Raw genomic sequence first — 23059 nt, 5'->3', positions numbered from 1 at the left:
AAATACTCTGTGGTCTGACGAAACAAAAGTTGAACTTTTTGGAAGATGTGTGTCCCATTACATCTGGCGTAAAAGTAACACCGCATTTCAGAAAAAGAACATCATACCAACAGTAAAATATGGTGGTGGTAGTGTGATGGTCTGGGGCTGTTTTGCTGCTTCAGGACCTGGAAGACTTGCTGTGATAAATGGAACCATGAATTCTGCTGTCTACCAAAAAATCCTGAAGGAGAATGTCCGGCCATCTGTTTGTGACCTCAAGCTGAAACGAACTTGGGTTCTGCAGCAGGACAATGATCCAAAACACACCAGCAAGACCTCTGAATGGCTGAAGCAAAAACAAAATGAAGACTTTGGAGTGCCCTAGTCAAAGTCCTGACCTGAATCCTATTGAGATGCTGTGGCATGACCTTAAAAAGGCGGTTCATGCTCGAAAACCCTCCAATGTGGCTGAATTACAACAATTCTGCAAAGATGAGTGGGCCAAAATTCCTCCACAGCGCTGTAAGAGACTCATTGCAAGTTATCGCAAACGCTTGATTGCAGTTGTTGCTCCAACCAGTTATTAGGTTTAGGGGGCAATCACTTTTTCACACAGGGCCATGTAGGTTTGGATTTTTTTTCTCCCTTAATAATAAAAACCTTCATTTAAAAACTGCATTTTGTGTTTACTTGTGTTGTCTTTGAATAATATTTAAATTTGTTTGATATGAAACATTTAAGTGTGACAAACATGCAAAGAAATCAGGAAGGGGGCAAACACTTTTTCACACCACTGTAAGTGACTTTGACCATGGAATGATTGTAGTAACTAATTAGCCCTTTGCCAAAAAGCCACGGTGGTGAATGAAATGCTAAAATGTGTCCTTGACGCGCATACCTTTAGTTATTGTTGTCACTTGCTTCCTCCGTCTTGCTGTCGCCGAATGTAGTTTCTTGAAGTGTTAGTATTTGTGCATTGTTAATTCTATATTTTTTGTGCCATTTAATTTGGTTAATTCTGTTCTATCACCCAGTGATTGCGGTAAGAACCATTTCATCTCTGCCTTCCAAACACACTGAGCCTACACACCTGTGCCTATTTGTTACCTGATTGTAGGTGATGTAACCCATCACCAATATCTTACTGCCCTCTAGTGGCGTGGTATAATAATAACACCCAAGTAAAACCCAAATCAAAAAGCACCCATATTGGCTCCAACACACCGGCCCCTTAATTGTGATAAACAATTACCAAAACAAAAACAAAATTCTAAGGAGCCAATACTAAAGTGATTTCTTTAGTCTTTGTTTCTCTTCTGTGTCTTGCAAGCTTTAGAAGAGCATCTTTGAGCTTGAGAAACCAAGCTACTGAAATTCTTAGTCGGTTCCACTCTGAAAAGTAGCTCAATAACTGTTGTGTTGCATTCTTGGGATCAGTCGCAGTAATGACATTCACACAAATATCCCTTTTGACATCTGGGTCATCGCTGGAAATTGGATTTTGATCCAAGATGAGCTTTGGCCATTCCTCTTCTGTCTTCAGAAGAAAGTCTGGACCATTGATCCATCTCTTGCAAATCAGAAAGCAGTCTGAGGACAATCCTCTGGAAGCATCATCAGCAGGGTTGTTCTTTGAACTGACATATCTCCACTGTGAGATGTCTGTCGCTTCCCTTATGATGGCCACCCGATTTGCTACAAAGGTGTGAAACCTTGTAGTTTCACTGGTGATGTACTTAAGTACCGTCGTACTGTCCGTCCAGAAGAATGATTTCTCCAATTGAAATGAAAGCTCCCTTTTTAGCATTTTGTCCACACGAACCGCAAGCACAGCGGCCGTGAGTTCAAGCCTGGGAATAGTAGTCTGTTTCATTGGAGCAACTCTTGACTTTCCCAACATAAACGTGACTTGTGTTCCTGTTTCAAAAGTCAGTTTAAGGTAAGATACAGTACCGTATCCGTACTCACTTGCATCTGCAAAATGATGCAATTCTGCATTTTCTGGCCTTTCAGAGTGTTTGCCTTTGATGCATCGTTGAACTTTGAACTCTGAAATCTTTTTTAGGTCCGCCATCCATTCTTGCCATTGACGAGAGAAACTCTGAGGTATTTCTTCATCCCAGCTCAAGTTTCTTCTACACATATCCTGTAGCAACAGTTTAGGTGGGAGAATGAAAGGAGATAAGAAGCCCATAGATGGAACTGATCACAGACAAGATGCCACGTCTTGTGTATGGGCGTGTTTCCACAGATGTCCTAAACTGAAATGTGTCAGACTCCACACACCAGTACAGTCCAAGAGCTCGCTCCATGGGCAAATTATCCCTATCCAAGTCCAAGTCCTTCGTTGTTTTAGATCTTTTCTCCCCTGGAATAGATGTCAACACTGTCCAACTGTTAGTAATCCATTTTGACAGATGAAATCCTCCATTTTGAAGCATAGCAGTCAGGTCCTGTACCATTTGCATTGCTTCTTCCTTTGATGGCAGTGATTTCAAACAATCATCCACATAAAAATTATGTTGGACAGTTTCACATACTATTGGCAGGAAGAAATCCTTGTTATCCTCAGCAGTTTTCTTCAGTGCGTAATTAGCACAACTGGGTGATGAAGTGGCACCAAACAGATACTAGCATTCGATGTTCTACTGGATCCTTAGTCCAGTCTCCTTCAGGCCACCACAAAAACCTAAGAAAATCGATGTCCTTCTCTGACACTCTGACCTGGTGGAACATTGCTTGTATATCCGCCATTAAGGCCACATGTTCTTCTCTGAAGCGTAAAAGAACTCCAAGCAGAGTGTTTGTGAGATCCGGCCCTTGCAGTAGCTGGCTGTTAAGAGACACACCTTGAAAATCTGCTGCACAGTCAAAAACTACTTGCAAAGATTTATTTTGGGGGTGGTACACACCATGATGAGGGAGGTACCACACCTTGTTGTCATTACGCTGTATTTGATTTGGTGGCACAATCTCAGCGTATCCTTTGTTGATAACTTCACTTAAAAAAGCGGTGTAATCTTTCTGATATTTCAAGTCTCTTTTGAATCTTTTCTTTAAACTCTGCAGACGTTGCTCAGCAATATTGTGGTTGTTAGGCATAGTGATATTCTCATTTCTGAATGGCAGATCCAAGCTGTAATGGCCTTCCTTAAGTATGACTGAATTATCCATAATTTGCATGAACTTCAGGTCCTCTCTTGACATTTCAAGTTTTTCTTCTGTAATCTTTTCATTGAAGTCTTGATTATACTGTGACACCAAGAGCTCCTCTATCCTGGCAACAGAGATTCTATTTGATGTCACAATGTCACTGTTGTCATTTCCACTTCTCAAAGGTCCGTTAACGACCCATCCTAATTGTGTTCGTACTGCATATGTTCCACTGTCACGACTATTCATAACCTCCAGAGGTTCCATGAGATGTGGAGCATTGGTACCTATCAATAGATCCACGTCTGCGTTGATTTCCTTTATTTGGATTTTGTCCAAGTACCGCCATTTCCATATTTCATCCTGTTTAGGAATGTTGCTCTTAGACACAGGCATTGTCCTTTGTGTTATGACTTCTGGGAGATGAAGAAATTGATCACCATCAAGCTTACATATTTCCAATCCTTTTAATGCATTACAAGTCACAACTTTGGTTTGCCCCATTGTGCGAAGTAATATCTCCTTACTGGTTCCTGTCAAGTTCAACTGTTTCAACAAATTATCAGTACAAAAGGTAGCTGTACTTTCTGGGTCCAGGAAAGCATATGTTTGCACCATGTTATCACCTTTTTGTGATTTTACCTGTACAGGCACAATGGAAAGGACACTGTTATCTTTTCTCCGGCCCCTGTATGACCACACGATTCCATAGTAATAAGAGCACTGCTCACCGGCATTTCCTGGTCCTGACCTGTTTTTCTTTCCTTTTCTTTAAACTGAATATGAAGAATGCTTGGGTGCTTTGAATGGCACACATTGCAAATGAGCCGTCCTTTACAGTCAAATTAACCAGGTCTGGAAATTTAACTCTGTAGTCTCTTTGTTCATGTAGCTTGCAGGCTGTAGCTCTCCACCATTCTCGAAGCCTGTACGGCAGCTTCATCATTATTTGCCGCATGTTGGATGTGGTGTTCATTTCATCCATAATGGATATATCCTCGAGGGCAGTACAGCATTCTCTCAAAAAGAAAGCGTAAGACTGTAAAGCATTTACATCTTCTGGCTTAATTACAGGCCAAGCATAAGCCTTTTCCATGTAGGCTGTAGCTATTTTACTTTCATTGCCAAAATGTTTCTTTAATAGTAATTTGGCCCTTTGGTAACCTTGATTTGGACTCAGGTATTTACAACTTTTCACAAGCGCCTTGGGTTGTCCTGTAGTGAATTGTTCCAGGAAGTATAGACAGTCCTGGCTGTTGTTCGGTTTCCTTTCAATAGAGTGTTCAAAGGCTTTAATAAATGTTCCATACTCCAGGGGATTACCATTAAACACTGGGATATCTCTTTGTGGTAATAAGGCAGCTGTCTGTTGTTGAACTAATAATGATGTGATTTCATTCTGCTTATTTAATAAGCTGTGGATGTTGGGGTTATCTTTATCTGGGGTAATCATTACGCCCTTGATCTTGAAATCTATTTTGATGTTGGTCGGTTGTGGCCCTTGATTGCAAAGTTGGCCTATTGGGAGGATGAAACATGACATCGCTTGCTCCAAGTGAATAAACTGGTCGTCTATAAGACCTGTCAATATTTCTTAGTTCATATTCGCCTTGCTCCTGGTTTGGTCTTGGTTCCTTTGGTCGCACAACCTGTGTATGTGACACTGTTTTTGTAGGTTGAGTCATTTTCTTCTCTTCCAGGGCTTGCAATGGTGTAGCCTTGATTTCTTTCAATTCAGCATTTGGCGCAGCCTCAGATTGCTGCACTTTATACACGTCAAGATATGAGCTCATGCCATCACTCTTGCTTTTAGCACGACTAGACACAACACTTCCTTCCAAAACCTCCAACATTGCATTGGTAGCTGCTATTTCGGTGTCCAGCTGTAACCTCAACTTTATTCTTTTTATGTTTTCCTCTTCAACCTCCAATGCATGTTTAGCATCTAGTGCGGCAGCTCGTTCAAGCAAAGCAGCCTTTTCTGCTTGAGCTTTACGACAGGCTGAGGAAGTAGTTGAAGACGTTTTTGAAACCTTGGTTTTCACTGAAATATTTGAAATACTATCTTCTGGTTGCACAATAATATCCGACCCATGCGGATTGCCATTATCAAACAGCCATTGTTTCACATTGCGAACAAACTCCGCATTTACAACCATTTTTGCTTTAAACCAGTCCTCTTGATTTATGCACTCATCTTCAGGAAGTGGCAAATCAATCAATTGATTGTGTTTTTCAACAGCATCATCGCAAAGCGTCATAAAATGTTTTAAATTCTTTTGTATTTCAGACACTTTGTCATTTGTTTGCATAAGAGTCTCGATTTGTTTTATCAATTGGTTTGCTTTTTTTAAGCTTGCTTTTCTTTTTCTTTGAACATCTTCAACAAACATTTCCAAACCCTTAGGAGTCAGTTTAGTTACCCTTTTTTCTTTAACATCAGCGTCATGGACTTGCTCGCTGATATTAGGGAGTCCATTGTTTTTATCAGTCATTTTGATTAGAAATTGGGATTCCTCCATATGCAAATTTAAGCATTTAAACGCAAAAACAAAAGCTTGCACCGACTCGCCAATCAAACGTTATCATCATCAGTCTATATTATGGCATCCCCTCAGTTCAATCTTACAACACAGCCCAATACTGTTCCAACTATGGGTAGCGTTATGGAAAAGATACACCCACCGGTATGAATGTCTTCTCTCTGCTTTCATCCATGCACTGATGATCCCCAGTGAAATTGTCCCATTTGAAACAATCCCACGATGTCCTCAACGTATTAAACAAAAAACAATCCCACGATGTCCTCAACGTAAACAAAAAACAATCAAACGTTACGTTGTCCTCTTGAGATAGGTTCTTACTTTTTGTAGTGACTAATTAGCCCTTTGCCAAAAAGCCACGGTGGTGAATGAAATGCTAAAATGTGTCCTTAACGCGCATACCTTTAGTTATTGTTGTCACTTGCTTCCTCCGTCTTGCTGTCGCCGAATGTAGTTTCTTGAAGTGTTAGTATTTGTGCATTGTTAATTCTATATTTTTTGTGCCATTTAATTCGGTTAATTCTGTTCTATCACCCAGTGATTGCGGTAAGAACCATTTCATCTCTGCCTTCCAAACACACTGAGCCTACACACCTGTGCCTATTTGTTACCTGATTCACCAATATCTTACTGCCCTCTAGTGGCGTGGTATAATAATAACACCCAAGTAAAACCCAAATGAAAAAGCACCCATATTGGCTCCAACAATGATTGTTGGTGCCAGACAGGGTGGTTTGAGTATGGAAATTTCCACAGTCATTGTTTTTGTTTCCGCACAATGTATTCCTCCCCCTTGACATCCAACCATTTTTTAATCTTGATACTGTATGATTTCTTTGTGCCAGACAGGGTGGTTTCAGTATCTCAAACTGCTGATCTCCTGGGATCTTTAGGCACAACAGTCTCTAGATGTGCAGAGAATGTTTTGAAAACCAAAAAACATCCCGTGAGCAGCATTTTGCGGGCAAAAACACGTTGTCAATGAGAGAGGTCAGAGGAGAAGCGCCAGACTGGTCAAAGCTGACAGGAAGGTGACAATAACGCCAATGACCACATATTACAACAGTGGTATGCAGAAGAGCAGCTCTCAACACACAATGCATAAAACCTCTTAAGTGGATAGGCTACAGCAGCAGAAGACCAATAAGTAAAAAAAAAAAAAAAAAAAAAAAAGAAGTTAATGAATACCTAATAAAGCGCTGAGTATATACTACGCTTAGGAGTATATACTGTTTTTCAATATTTGGACAGTGGTACAATTTCTGTTCTTTTGGCTCAAACAATGTATTTGAGGTTAACGTGCAGACTGGGAACTTTAATTTGAGAGTATGTGTGTGTGAGTGTGCCAATGGCAGGCAAGGAAGGCATTCTGAGCATGAGAAATAAGAAACAAACCAAACCAAGGTCAAACAATTGTCACGTTTCATGCTTGTCACATCATGTTTCACATTTAGTTATTGTCTTAGTTATTTTATTGTCATGTCACATACTGGTAGTCTAGTCTCGCCACGTTTTTGTTTTATTTCCTGTTACGTTTCATTTTCATGTCATGTTACATTTCATTTTTAGTTGTTATGATTTAATTGTTAGTCTTGTCATGTCACGTTATGTAGTTTATTCATGTCACATTTTGCAAACTTGTTATGTCACAATTTATGTTTGTTTCATGTTATGTTGTTCTGTTCATTGATTTGCATACACTTTTTTTGTGTCTTTCTGCAAACCTTGTATTCATGCTTTTTCTCTCTCCCTTTGTCACTCACACTTCCATAATCTAACCATGTGTTCGTTACCTTACCTTTCTTGTGCATGTCATTTACTAATTTACTAACGCTACGGCAGGATAGGTTTATTACTAACGATTACTAATTATCTTGTTAACTTATCAATCCTCCACACCTCAGTGCACGGTTAAGTGGTTTGTGAAGCTATTATCTCCCTGTTAAGAGCCAAGCCTGTTTATTGGCCATCGTTATTGACTTCTGTTTTGTTGACCATTGCCTGCCTCTACCACAAACTTTGCCTGCTGTCTTTGTGCTTCTGCCCCGCGGAGTGGACTTCGGTCTTGACTCTCGCGCCGTCATCAACCCCGAGCCTGCCTGGCATCCGTCTGCACTACTGCCCTGGTTACTGGACTTTTTGCCTGGTTTACCGATCTCGAGACTGCCTTCTCCCTCGGTACTGTATTTTGGTTTTGGCTGCATTTCACGTGTATGAACTTTGCTTGTTTTTCGACTACGCTCACTGCAAATTCCCTGAATAAAGCCCTGATGGGACTTTATTACATCTCTGTCTGAGTCGTGCATTTTGGGTCCTACCCCCACGCACCCGTCTCAACAATAGGCTTACTAAAATACTGTTTGGAAAATCGTTCAGAAGAAAGACCTCTCCAGTTAATTCTCATCATAATGAAGAAAAAAACACCTGCCGAACAGATCATAAACACTCTTCAGGAGTCTGGTGTGGATTTGTCAATGACTACTGTCCACAGATGACTTCAGGAACAGAAATACAGAGGCTACACTGCAAGATGCATACCACTAGTTAGCTGCAAAAACAGGATGGTCAGGTTACAGTTTGCTTTGTACTATCTAAAAGTGCCTGCAGTGTTCTGGAAAATTTTTTATTGTGGACAGATGAGACCAAGATTGAATTGTATGAGAGTTATGGCAAGAGCAAAGTATGGATGCTAAAAGGAACTTGTAAAGAGCTGGGATAATAACTGTACAATTTCTTTTGGTCCTGTAAAATGGAGGGACTTTGTATAAAAAGAGATTCCTACATGAATTGCCCAATATGGATGTCTCAAATTACAGTCTGACAGTCTGTAATTTAATGTCATATTCACGGTTTAGTTTCGAATCCATTGTTGTCTTTAACCTTCGCAAACACTCACGTCATCCCCCTGTTTACTTCCCTCCACTGGCTGGCTGTCATTGCTCACATCAAATTCAAAACGGTGCTAGCCTTCCAAGCACTTAAGGCGTCAGCCCCATGATTTTACCTCCATCAGATCATCAGACCCTACATGCCTGCCAGACCTCTTTGTTCAGCCACTACAGGATGCCTGGCACCTTCCCCTCTCTTCCTCTCTGTTGTTGTCTTTACTTGTTATTACGCTAGGATGATACCTTTTCTAGTTTTCTTTGGTTAGGTTTATTGTTCATATATAGTCAGGTCCAGAATTATTGGCACTCTTGATGAAAATGAGCAAAAAATGCTATAAAATTAACAATACAGATAATGAGCTATATGACATTTACATTTACTTTATATTTACTTTAAGGGTGCCAATAATTTTGACACCTACATTTTTCATAAAAAATAGTATTACTCAATAAAAATAAAAGAAAGGTTATAATAATTGTATTCGGATAAAAGTATAGTTTTCCCATATGTTCGGACAAATAATTTTACTGCAGATTTAACTTTATTTAAGTTAATCTCAGTCTTAAGGAACTGTATTGTGGCCTTCCATCACTTCCTGTTTCCCTAGGGTATAAAAATGAGGTAACACACATGTAAAATCCCTTTGTCATCCATCACCATGGGGAAAGTCAAAGAACTGTCAAATCAAAAGAGACTGAGGTTGTTGACCTACACAAGTCAGGTAATGGGATAAAAAAAAATGCATGAATGGTTAAACATACCACTAACCACTGTTAGGGCAATAATCAAAAATGTTCAAACATCTGGAACAGTTGCAAACTTGCCAGGAAGAGGAAGCAAGTGCATGTTTCCCCCACACACAGTGAGGAAGATGGTGAGGGAGGCAAAGAATAACCCAAGGACCACAGTTCAAGAACTGCAGACTTTAGTTGCATCTTGGGGTCACAAAGTCTCAAAATCCAATAGGCTCTTTGGAAGGATTGCACGAAGAAAGGCCTTACTGAGAGCAAGCAACATATTCAAGTGTCTGGAGTTTGCGAAACATCATTGGAACTATGACTGGATTTCGTGGTGCGGTATGTAATAAAAGAAGAAGAAAAAGGTTTTTAGATAAGAATGTAATCCATTAATCAAATAGGCCTGATCCCTGATCTTTGTTGTACTGTTAGCAGTTGAAATTGTACTTTGATCTTGGATCCTTCAGCGCACTTCCCCCTGATTATGGGTATGCACGTCGCTCTGGATAAGAGTGTCTGCCAAATGCCATTAATGTAATGTAATGTGCTGGAGGACAGAGCAAAAGAACATAAATTGTACCACTGACTAAATACTTAGACTGTACTGAACTGTATATATATCTCTTGATGCAAAAAGTTTTGGAAAAGAAATGGCTTATGGTTAGCTCTGTGGTTAGTACAAACAAATATTGGCTTATTATTACACTGTATTTGACAGAAAACAAAAACATGTATAAATGTATGGCACAATACTATTATTTTCATAACTTTTATTATGAATTACCATGAATTAGAGATTGTACAACATTACATTTCTCCCAGTTTTAAAATACAATAATACACCCCGTCACTGAAGAGTACAGTAATATTGTGGTATGACTGTGCAATAATTTTAACTAAACAGTCACAGCAGAGTTATTGATAGGTTCTGATGAACAATACAATACAACAATACAAGCTCATAATGGTTGAATATAGGATGGTTTGCAAAGATTTTAAAGATTTTAGGCCATTCCTCATTCATAAAAGGTACATTTAGCATTAATGTGATTGGTTAGAATGTGTTCACTTCGTTTAATGAGTTATAAAACTGTGTTTCAGAAGTCAGTAGATGGAAGTGGTTGGTATTTCAATGTTGGCCTCTTTACTGTATAAATCACAGCTCCACACACAATGACAACCACAACCAGGAGAAAGGCAGCAATGAAAACCAGGTTCATGTTCAAGCCCATGTTGGAAACTAAGGAAAGAAAAAGAAACAACAAAAAACTATTAGAACATCCCTCCGACAAATATGACATACTGCAATGATATTCATCATATGTGTTTACATCACATAGCTTTCATGGGTCAGGCTTGAGGCACAGGATTTCGTACAACGCAATGACCTCAGACTTAACCAGGGTTATAGTACCTGTGGTTTCTGTGGCCTTCTTTAGACGCAAAGGCCCCTGGGAAATGGAGTGTCTCCCAGTCTGTGTGGCAGCATCCCTCCTGTGGTGGTGATGTAGAACAGGGGCGGGTGTGGGTGTGGGAGTGGTGCAGCCCTGAGAACATCTGGTGCCGGGCTCCCCTGCCACACACAGGATGACTGAGCAGCATATGAAGACCTAGAATTCATCAGAAGACAAGGAGAGCTCTGACTCAGAAAATGAGGTACAATTACATACAATTGGTTGGGTACAAATTACCACCATGGTCCAAATAACCATGGTCCCCAATTACCTGCTCATGTTGTCCAATGAACTGGAAAGCCTCCATTCCAAATCTGTATTCCGTGGAGTTACTTGGATAGACCACCACTGTCCCATCCAATATGCAGCTGGGGAAATAAAAGAGCTGAATTCACAGGTCTTTCCTGGAATGAAACAATTCTAAAAACATTTTATTTTACACCATCCAGACCTAAATGTTCATATTCCCAATCCCACAGTTGGATTTAGATAGATGTTGCCATTCATCATACATAAGGCCTCCTATTCCAGTCAATGCTGACTTACGCACATGGGCTATTTGATATTTTACCCCAGAAACACCACCATAAACAAAATGTTTGCCTTCCATACACCAGTTGTCTTACCCATTTGAAATTATGTCATAGGAAATGTGATAGTCGGGATCGTCAACGGGGGTTGCTCTGCAGGACTCCACGAAGAGCACAGTGTTGGCAACAGAGGAAGTAGCTTTGATTTGCATGTAGAGCACTTCTTTCAGTGCCACATCTACAGGGTAGTGATCTGTGTCTATTGCAGTGTTGAACAGCTCACTGTGGAAGAACTCAAACTGGTAGGTGAACTTTCCAAATGCTTTTTCTGTGAACACGTAAGGAATCTTGTGTGCCTGGAAATCCAGATACACACGGCTCTTCTTGGGGTAACAGCATACGAAGTCAATCTCCACCTGGTGTTTCCTGGTAATGACATCACCAACGTTGTCGAATGACATAATTTCATTTTTGAAGATCAGGTTGTCAGCGTCCTCCTACAAAGACAATCAGAGACATCAAAGGAGATTTATTTGTGGCAACATCACAGCTTTTATTGAATGTGTCATTTGAGTGGATCAAAGGGACTGACCTCCAGTACTGTCCCACAGGAGCCGAGGGACACGGTGGCGATCACATGGGTTTGGTTGGAGGTGGGAGTGCAGGATGGATCATTGAGACGCAGGTGATCTTCATGAAGTCCAATTATTGAGGCCTTCTCCACTTCCACTCTCATTGTGGTCTCAGTACAAATCACAGTGGCATTGCCTATTAATGAATTGACGGGAGGAAAACTTTGGTGAGGCAAAAATTGCGTGATTAAGCACCAAGGATTTAATTTTGTGTCCAGTGTGTAAAATTAATATTGATTTCTTTACCAATAATAAAGAACAATTAACACGCTCAGACCACAACACTGTTTATCCCACCCCTTCTCTGTGAACACACTGAAGTTGAAACACCATTGGCTGTGGCAGTTATAACCACTTTTCAACCAATGAGCTTGAATTATGGCACAGCTATAGGATGTTTTGGCCCATCAACTGTATATTTTGAAACCCGAATTTAAAGAAACGCAGGTAGAGGGTGAGTCAACATGTCAATGCCTCCTTTTCAATGATAGAAAGGGATTTACGATGGTCTTGTAACAATGTTGTAATGCAAAAAGCTTACCTATTGCACCTTTAACAGTATGTATTACAGAATTTCAAGCTTAGGGACAAGTCAATAACCAAACATATCGAACTGAGTACTAACCAGATTTGTGTTTAACAATGACAATGATGCATCTCATGTCAGAGTGAAAGATTCTGGACCTGAAACATTGAACATGATTATAAGACAAGTATAGGGCAAAGTCAAATGGAAAGTCATTATAGATAATATTGAAAATGACGAATATGCAGTAAATACCTTTTTGTAGCTCAGTTTCACTGATTTCATTCATTTACACTTAGTCTCTTTCTATCAGTATACTACTTGTTGGTGCTGGACAATAAATTAAACCAAGACTGGGAGTTTTATTTTGACTCAGTAAACATCATTCAAGGGCCAATAACTGCATTTTCAAAGACCTTCCGGCATAACCCGATCAACAACTTTGAAACTTACCCTTGTTGACTCTCTGCAATGAAGCAAATGGGAACATGATCACCAAAGTCATTTTCAGTTGGTGTCCACCTGATTCGAGATTCTCCAACTGCTCCTCTGATAGTGTTGTACTTTGTGATGTTCAGAGGTCCACTGATGATAAAGTTCTTTACCCTATTGAAGGCACAGTGTGATCAATATCAGAAAATAGTGTGCTTTTTTGCAGTTATGAAGTATTATATATGTACTTCAAAAAGAAAAATAGAAATGTTGCTCAATTATTTCATTCAAAGAGTACAAATATCTAAGCAGTACAATCATTAAAAATTAGTTAGTTTTTTTCGTTCGTACCCACATTATATTGACAATAATACTCTTTTAAATCAAATGGACAGGAATTAACATGTTTCTGAGTTTAACTTCTATCTTACCATGATTGTGTTGCTGTAGCCTTCAGCTTAATTTCCAGTTCCTGACCAACAGCAGCAATGAGTTTTTCTCCATTTTTTGGAGTTGGGAACAGAAACTTGGGCAGAATGTTTCCCTCAGTACAGTCATGAACAGATGGATCAACTGAAATTCAGTGGCAGAGAAATAGCAAAAAATCAGTAAAATTAACTGGATAGGAATATGTAAGTCTCTGAGTCCCTGACAGCTGTGGATCAGTTGAATTATAGGGTAAATTTACCTTGGATTGAAAACTGCAGAGGGATTTTAGACAGACCCATGTTCATTGGCATCATTGTAGTTGTAGGGGGTGGTGTAGTCGTAGGGTTGTAGTAGTGGTAGTAGTAGTGGTGGGGAGGTGCTTTAGTTGTAGTGGCTGTTGTAGTTGTAGGGGCGGCTGTTGTAGTTGTTGGGGCTGTTGTTGTTGTAGGGTTGTAGTAGTGGTAGTAGTAGTGGTGGGGAGGTGCTTTAGTTGTAGTGGCTGTTGTAGTTGTAGGGGCTGTTGTAGTTGTAGGGGCTGTTGTAGTTGTAGGGGCGGATTTGTGGATGTTGTGAATGAATGCTCGCCTGTCTCTATAAAGTAGTGGGGACTTGGTGGACGATGTGCCATCGGTGTATTTCAGAGTGATTTCTTGTGTGGGGTAATCCTCCAGGACAATCTCAAAGGCTTGAACCTTTGTTATGAAGGTATCCCAGTAAGTCAAGGTGCAGGCATTCTGAAAACAAGTAAATTAGCCGTATTGTCAAGAAAGAACAGGTGATATGAGATGAAATGTTAAGCACAGTTGTTTCCTACAGCCTTCTCCGTTTAAAGGCCATGCTTGAAGACCATTCCATTTTCTATTGGTACATATTAATTTTTTCATAAGCACGACATTTCTGTGATCTCAACTTCTAGAAAAACTCTCATTAGCATGAACGCCTTATGCCTCTGTAACTGTTCATGTGTTACATGTATAAAATATGGATACGATGCCTGTAAAAGACATAACTGAGAGACTGCAATAGGAATGTAATGGCACTGATGTCAGCTTACTCAAAGAAAAGTGAGTGGAGATCCACAAATAGCAGAGTAAGATGGTGCCAGCTAATAGAACAATGCCAACACTGATTGGAGAATACATTCTGACTGCTTTCAGGTCATTATCACTGGCATCTGAGTCTGAATGTCTCTACCAATCACCATCAGTATCGTTCTGTTGGTCGTCACCATGATTGGTATTACTCCCTTCCCATATTTTTATATTATAATATCCATGTTCTTTGTATGTATTTTAGCGTCTTACTTCATCCAAGGCAAAGCCAGAATGCTGTCTACATGTATGGCACTCATTGGAACCAAGTCTTCCATATCTGCATCTGACTCGGTCATTATCAGGGTCATGAGCCAGCAGATTAAATGTTCTTGGACAATTCCGTGGTATCCTATGAATGCAAAAAAAAAAATGTACATGTAATTTTAACTGGCCCTAGAAATTCAAATGAGTGATTATTTGAGGTAATTTGGCTGCTCAGGCCATGTTTTATACTTGAATCTGAATTCTTGAATCTGGATTAAAATCTTTGAGTCTTAATTTGGCTCTACAAGCTGCTTCTGAGATAATTTGAGCAAATCTTTGCTCCAGAGCATAAGCCTCAAAATGCATTATGCCTACTAATGCCATTTAAAAACCACATCATCAAAAATATCCAATCTAATCACACACAAAATCTTTTTGAGCCAGGAACAAATACCAAAAATGGAATAATTAACAAAACCAAAGATATAACGGGCAACAGTGTGTGAGATGCTATGACATTACCGGATGAAAGGTATAATTGTTGTGACTGGAGAGCTGTTGGTTTCATTAGTGTCGGATCTGATCCCAAGGTCCACATGTGTAAATAGCCTCCATGATCCAAGGCTATCTGAAGGTATCCAGCAACACCCTGTTTTCCTACAATAGTAACAGATCACACACTTAAAACATTGCACATTCTAATTGAATGACCTTTTCCACCTTCTGATCCTGAAATACTTACAGCATTTCAAAAGTTCGTGTGTTGCTTGGAATATTTCTCGTCATTAACGCTTCCGACTGACACCAGGTGTTCCCTTGAGTATTAGCTCCATTGGAATTGCTATCCACTTGACCGATTTCAAATCGATCTATGGTCCCACAGTTTCCACTGAGACAGAACCAGGAGTTAGTTGTATAGCAGGTATGGTAAGTCTCCTTGTAGCGGAAGTCCACCTGCAATTGCAACAAAATGATTGTTGTTCATTAAAAAACATGAAAGTGAACTGCACTAGTGGCTTCTTGCAAACAGTACATTTGAATTTCATATTCCAGTAATACATTTATTGAATAATAGACTTATCTGGTATTTAATTTAAAAAATAAATTTAGCATGGACCTATTTATGATGTTAAATACTTGTTTTAAACCTCATTTATGTATACATTTAGAATGGGATATTGTCTATGAAGCACATATCTTCCACCTGCCTGTGAAGTCAAATATCCCATCTGGGACAATGGAGGCATTGAACAGAAATTAATTGCTGCTAGGAAAGAAACATCATTTCTATTCTCCTGTAATTATAAATATAAATTTACACTATATAAGTTACAAAGCAAAGTAGCTATTCAGAACATTGCCTTACAGTACATTGTAATTTCAGTGTGACAGGTCAGACATTTGAAATAGATATTTTATGAGAAGTGCTGTTATTTATGCTAAATCAGATAAAACACTGAATGGGCTGCCTCACCCTGAAGGATCCATCGGCATTCTTTCCTTTCGGAGTGAAGGTCATGACTCCGGCATAGTGCTGGGAGGCCAGAGCCCCACAACATGAGGCCAGGAGGAGCAGCAGTGTATAGGAAGCCATGGTGCTCTGAATCAGACTTGCTGAATCAATACAGACAACCCACAGACACCATCATTTATATACTGTCAGAAACATAAACAAGTTTGGTTAGTCATGGTAAGGAGCAATACAGATGACCACAGGAATGAGGAAATCAATTCCTTTGAAAGCCGCCAAGTTATTTTAATCTTTCATTGTCTCAAATGCATTTGATTTGCACATGAGAAAACTGCGCGTAAGCAGTGATTGTGGAATACCCAGCATGTCAATCAGGTCAGTTTAATGTGTCATTAAAGTTGTTAATGGCCAGTGTCCTTGGTGGGGGGGCGGGGGTAATGCGATACACAAGGAGAACTGTACAATAATGCTCTGTGCTATGGGGCATTGTATATATTTATATAAAGTATTGTTCATTTTTACATGTGAGCATGTTGGAAACAGCAGAGGGTTCTATAGTACTGAAGTACTGCAGGAATGACTGCATGAACAAATGATGTGAAGTATAAAACAATGACAGTTGTTGATCTGCAAGAGGAGTCAAAGCCATCACAACCCTTCTATTTTGTTAAGACTTTATGACTGCTCTTATGTTTTGGGTCAAATCTCATTATAGAGACCAGAATCATCCACAAAGAAATCTGAGATAATAATAATAATACTAATAATAATACTAATAATAATAATAATAATAATAATAATAATAATAATGTTGTATATTTTCTGGCATTTTTTACAGAGTGACAATAATCCCATAGAGCACATGCACACTTTTGTTTTTGGAAACTGGAAACCACATCTCTCCTGTCACACCATCACAGTTCAGTCAATGAATCCTTATGGCACTGATTGCAGCCTCTCACTTATTAATAGATATAAAAATTATTAATGATACCTTCTTTGGTGGTCTTTTGTTCAATATATTGAGTTGCAAGGAACCACTTCATGTCATATGTGTATACAGTTTAACTTTCTATTGCCTTGTTGGTGTTGGTGTCGTTCGAGATGTCAATGTTTTAATAAAGAACATCAAAGGCAGGTGCATGGAGATGACAGTGAATTTATGACTCCTGTTTTGTCTACTTGTGTTCTGAAGGCATGTACAGTATATACTGAAATCAGGATCCCACTGGAAGGGTGGATCCAGGATGGATTCAAGGTTGATGTGCAGATATGTGGGACACATCTGTCACGTTTCAGGTCTGTCTCGCCATGTTTTATGTTTATTCATGTTGTCTAGTCACGTAGTGTCTTCATGTATTATGTTAGTCTAGGTTCGTCATGTTGTTTAGTTATGTCTCGTTACGATTTATTTTCTCGTCATGTCTAGTTATGTTTTCGTACGATTATATTACCTGGTTATGTTGAGTGATTATCGTCTTAGTTTCGCTTTGTGTTATGTTTCGATGTATGTTTATTGTTACGTTTAACTGGTCGTTGTTATGCATACACTTTTACATGTTTTTCCGCAAACCTTGCGTTCCGCCTTTTCTCTCTCTCTCTCTCGTTCTGTCCTTCACTCCCCTAATGTTCTATTTGTCTATTTACTAAAACTACTAACGCTAGATCAGGATTGGGTAGAAACTCAGAAACGCATTGGGTAGGATTGGGTAGAAACGCAAATTCAGAACTCTGCTTCTAACCCCCGGAAACTTTTCTCCATTTTCTCCTCTCTCCTCAACGCACCGCCTCCTCCTCCTCAGTCCTCCTTCGCTGCTGATGACTTTGCTGATTTCTTCGATGAGAAGGTCGCAGTCATCCGCAGATCCTTTACAACCGCCGCCCCCCTCACTGTGCCCTTCCCCCCCTTTAGGCCCATCCCTTCCTTTTCCACTTTCTCCCCCCTTACAGACTCTGATGTTTCTCAACTCCTGCTCTGCCACCGCCCTACAACCTGTGCCCTTGACCCTATCCCCTCTTCTCTTCTCCAAACTATCACACCTGACATTCTCCCATTTGTCACCTCCCTTGTCAACTCCTCCCTGTCTTCCGGCTGTTTTCCAGCATCCTCCAAGAGGGCCCACATCACTCCGCTGCTAAAAAAGCCTACCCTGGATCCCTCCATCATCCAGAACTACCGCCCGGTATCTCTTCTTCCTTTCCTTTCTAAAACTATAGAACGAGCCGCTTCTACTCAACTTTCTTCCTTCTTTTCTAACAACAACCTGCTAGACCCCCATCAGTCTGGCTTCAGATCGGGCCACTCGACAGAGACTGCGCTCCTCTCCGTCAGTGAGTCACTTCATGCCGCACGAGCAGCCTCCCTCTCCTCTGTCCTCATTCTTCTAGATCTCTCTGCTGCCTTCGACACTGTGGATCACTCCATCCTCCTGTCTGCCCTGTCAGCAACAGGCATCTGTGGCACAGCCCTGGACTGGATTGAGTCCTACCTCTCTGGTCGCTCCTTCCAGGTTGCCTGGGCTGGTTCGGTATCGACACCTCGGCCCCTCGCCACAGGAGTTCCCCAGGGCTCAGTCCTTGGCCCGCTTCTTTTTTCTCTCTACACTCGCTCCCTTGGCCCTGTGATCACTGCACATGGGCTATCCTACCACTGCTATGCGGACGATACCCAACTCTTCGTCTCGTTCCCGCCGTCTGATACGCAGGTTTCAGCCCGTATCTCTGCTTGCCTGAGGGACATCCAGAGCTGGATGGACAACCACCATCTAAAGCTCAACCCAGGTAAAACTGAAATGATATTCATCCCTGCTAATACCTCTCCCCATCTGGATCTCTCCATTTCCCTCGGGGATACCACACTCACGCCGTCACCCAGTGCAAGGAACCTCGGCGTGGTGATGGACAGCAGACTGTCCCATTCCGAGAACATTGCGGCGGTGACCCGGTCTTGCAGGTTCTTCCTATACAACATACGGAGAATCCGCCCCTTTCTCACCCCCTACTCGACCCAGCTCCTGGTCCAAGCGATGGTTCTGTCCCGCCTGGACTACTGCAATTCCCTCTTGGCTGGCCTCCCAGCGTCTGCCATCAGACCCCTCCAACTCATCCAGAATGCAGCAGCTCGTCTGGTCTTCAACCTTCCCAAATACTCACACGTCACCCCCCTGCTTACTTCCCTCCACTGGCTGCCTGTCATGGCTCGCATCAAATTCAAAACATTGGTGCTAGCCTTCCAAGCAGTTAAAGGGTCTTCCCCAGCTTATCTGCAAAAAATCATCAGACCCTACACCCCTGCCAGACCTCTTCGTTCAGCCTCCACAGGCCGCTTGGCACCTCCCCCTCTCAGAACCTCCACCTCACGCTCACGACTACTGTCTGTTCTGGCTCCACGGTGGTGGAACGAACTCCCCGTTGAGGTCAGAACTATAGAATCCCTCCCCACCTTCAAGCGCAAGCTGAAGACACACCTCTTCAAACAGCACCTCTCCCCATCCCTCCCTACCTCCCTGTGAACCTTAATTGTTGTCTCTGTGACTTGTGTATCAGTATTTTAGTTGGCTAGGTAAGCAGTGTTTGGATAGTTAACTTTGGTGACTTTTGCTCTGTTTGTTTGTTTGTTCAAAAAAAAAAAAAAAAAAAAAAAAAAAAATGGCCCTTGTCCTTATCTTTGTTGTACAGGTAGCAGTTGAAATTGTACTTACCTCTAGGGTCTTTCAGCGAACTTATCCCTGGTTATGGGTATGCACTTTGTTGTACGTCGCTCTGGATAAGAGCGTCTGCCAAATGCCAATAATGTAATGTAATGTAAACTAACAAGACTAATCATGTGTTCATGTTACCTTATGTTTCTCGTGCATGTCATTTACTAATTTACTAATGCTAGGGCAGGATAGGTTTATTACTAACGATTACTAATCTCCTTGTTAAACTTGTCATCCATCGCACCTGTTTTCCATTTCCTTGCTACGCTCTTACTAATTGTCCACACCTGTCTACACCTGCATTTATAGCCCAGTCGCGCTACTGTTCACTGCGAAATTGTCTGCCTCTGTTTTTTCACGCAACTCTTGAGCATTACTTACTGTTTGATTACACGTTACGATCCACGCCTGTTTACTGACCATTGTTTATTGATTTCTGTTTTGTGACCATCGTTTGTTTTTTGACTACGTCCTCGCCTACCGTTTTTGTACTTTTGCTTCGCTGATTGTTTCATGGTTTCGACTCCCGCTTCGCCCACGACTACGCCTCTGCCTGCCGCCCGTCTGTTCATCTGCCCCGCTGAAAGCTCTCCCGCTACCGGACCTCCCTGCACGTCTACCGACTACGAGTTTGCCTCTTCCCTCGGCACCGTGCTTTTTGTTTGTTTATTTTTTGTTTGGCTGGATCTACGTGTATGGACTTTGCTTGGATTGACTACTCTCCTGGGATTCGTCCCGAATAAAGCCCTGAGGGGTCTTTATATTACTATTGTTTCTGAGTCGTGCATTTTGGGTCCAACCCCCACGCACCCGTCTCAACATCTTTAATAAATAGTTTTATCCAATGATTGCACAATAATAGGAACACAAACCCTTCCAAAACAATATCCATTCTAAATAAAATGTTTTCAAGAACCCCTCAAAGTGATTTCAAGGTAGCTGCAAACCTTAAAAATTATGAAGTGTCTTGAGATCTATTCTAAAATCATGACCTAATGGGTAGCTGCAAAAACAATCATTTCACAGTTGTTCCTCAGATAACGCCACGCCAACATCCAGATGGACCAGTCCATGGTCAATAAGACACCTTGTGAACCTTTATTTTAACTGGGATCAATAAAAACATGATGCTGACGAAACAGTTGTGTTTGGAATTATTTTTATTTTCAGGCGAGAAATTGCTTTCTGACATTAGAATGACTTTGGCCTATATGTCTTTCAACTGAATGAAATGTTGTTTGTCTAAACTCATACTGTCATACAGAATAGTTTTATTTTTTCTTTCCTCATTCTCAACATTTTGTTCGGTTCTACCAATTGTATTTGATGACCATGTGAATATTTCTAAAAGTGTTTACTGGTAGTCAAACACACCCAGCAAACCTATTTTGCATATGAGAAATTACGCAGTCTTTGTTTTAGCTTCCCTATAAAAATATTTTTGGCAGAGATTCATGCTAATTAGACACATTAACACACCTTCACGCAAATGCCAAATCTGGCCATTCAGTAGCAGTGTCACAGACTTAAATGAAGCAAGACACTTGTGCCATCTGTACCAATACTAACCTAGTTTAGTTTATTTTCATAATGTAGGTATGAAGTGCCACAAATACAAAAAGCAGGGTGGTGGAGCTGGCTTGGTGAGAGATCTGAGATGAATTAGTGAGGGGCAGAATATTTGTGGTTTTAACACAGGTGTTAGAGTTCATTGTTCTGGCTTCTGCATTAAACATTCCTGTTCTGTTACCCCACTCCTGACTCGGCCCGGTTCCTCTGCACTTGGGCCTACACCTCAGCTCTCACTTTAAAAGTACAAATACAATAAAATAGCAATGATAGCTGGAGGATCTATGATGTGTTCCTATTCAGACCGATGACAGATGCAGAATTTTTGTTCACCAGAGTATAATTAACTAGGTGTTGGCTCATACCTGCATACTGATCAGAATGAAAAAATCTAGATCAGCTGAAGGCCATTGTCTTTCATGTTTTCATGAAGCATGAGTTAGGCCATTAAACCAATTTCCAAGATTTTTCTGGAAGTTCCCTTTCAACTTTGAAATCTAACCATTCTTTAATCTTGATACTGTATGATGTTTCTAAATTGGTGGGATTAAACAGTTGACATGACATACACTCAGTGTTTAGGTAGATCTGCACACCAGCTTGTTAATGCAGATATTTAATCAGCCAATAATGTGGCAGCAACTAAATGCATAAAAGCATGCAGACATGGTCAATGAAGGGTTTGATATGGGAAACGTGGAAGACTGGATGGATGCGGAGATAAGTTGGACAGCAGAGGGGCTGATGACCCTAGTGATAGAGTAGGGGCCGAAGAGGGTCTGAGAGGCTAGCTTAGGGGAGCCAGTGCGGAGAGGAATGTACTGGGACCAAGGCCAGATCCGCAGTCCCACAATGTACCGGGGGGCAGGGTGTCGGCGATGGTCCGCAGAGTTCTTCATTTCTGTAAGGTGCTTGAGCAGTGTGCCACGAGCCATTCTCCAGCTCCATCGCACAGCAGTCTCTTTGGAGGAGGGCACCCTGGGGAGAACAATGAAGGAACACATTTGGAAAACTGATCCACAATAGAGGGAATAACCATCATGCCTTTGGAGGCACGTAACCCCATGCCACATGAGACCAGGGGTGATGGGGAATGGAGAGAGGCTGTAACCACCTGTGGATGTGTGCTGTTGGATTTCCCCCGGGCACACTCAGGACAGTTGGAGATAAACTCAGTGAAGTCACTTCTCATGGATTGCCACCAAAAGCATCGGGGCAGGAGAGCCAGTGTGTGGGTGGCCCCTGGGTTGCAGGCGAGACGTGAAAAGTGAGCCAACGCAAGGACCTGGGACCGGTCGGGATCAGGGACGAACAGCCGACCACAGGGAACGTCTCTTGGGGCAGGATGGTCTCTCAGGGTTCTCTCCACCATGCCCATGATTTCCAGCTGGGTGCCAGCCACCAGGGCAAGATGGGGATCGTCCACGGCCAACAGGTGAGTGTAGTCGGGAAAGTGCATCAGGCTTTAAATTGTAGGTGCCATGGCGGGAGGTGAGAGCGAAATGGAAGTGGTTAAAAAACAGAGACCCACTGGTTTGGCGAGGGCTTTTAGCTGTCCATAGACATCCAAGATTACGGTGATCAGAACAGACTATGAATGGGATGGGAGAAACCTCCAGCAGATGGCACCATTCTTCGAATGCCAACTTGACAGCCAGCAGCTCCCGATCCTCGATGCTGTAGTTCTTTTCTGTGGGTGACAGACGGCAAGAG

The 23059-nt window shown here is 41.3% G+C and overlaps 1 protein-coding gene across 1 annotated transcript; it reads right to left on the bottom strand.

The window, feature by feature from the left end:
* Positions 1–10131: 10131 nt before the first annotated feature.
* On the bottom strand, positions 10132–16199 carry LOC133111116 (ZP domain-containing protein-like). Its single transcript, XM_061221269.1, has 7 exons — positions 16080–16199; positions 12900–12912; positions 11881–12056; positions 11385–11785; positions 11030–11126; positions 10719–10914; positions 10132–10544 (listed from the first exon to the last, which is right to left on the bottom strand). The coding sequence occupies exons 1-7, from the start codon at positions 16197–16199 to the stop codon at positions 10402–10404; spliced, it is 1146 nt and encodes a 381-aa protein (XP_061077253.1). The 3' UTR covers positions 10132–10401.
* Between the last annotated feature and the right edge of the window lie 6860 nt (positions 16200–23059).

The sequence above is a fragment of the Conger conger genome, chromosome 15 (genome assembly GCF_963514075.1).
Source record: "Conger conger chromosome 15, fConCon1.1, whole genome shotgun sequence".
Classification (NCBI taxonomy): Eukaryota; Metazoa; Chordata; class Actinopteri; order Anguilliformes; family Congridae; genus Conger; species Conger conger.
This window is presented reverse-complemented; position numbering and strand designations above follow the sequence as displayed.

What these genes read in the sequence shown, in the direction of transcription:
- LOC133111116 (XM_061221269.1), bottom strand. Translation starts at nt 16,199, where the DNA reads ATGGCTTCCTATACACTGCTGCTCCTCCTGGCCTCATGTTGTGGGGCT. An exon ending in CCTGTGGGACAGTACTGGAG is followed by an intron (nt 11,786 to 11,880) that starts GTCAGTCCCTTT and finishes TTGTCTTTGTAG; the next exon opens with GAGGACGCTGACAACCTGAT. An exon ending in GAAGGCCACAGAAACCACAG is followed by an intron (nt 10,545 to 10,718) that starts GTACTATAACCC and finishes TTCTTTCCTTAG; the next exon opens with TTTCCAACATGGGCTTGAAC.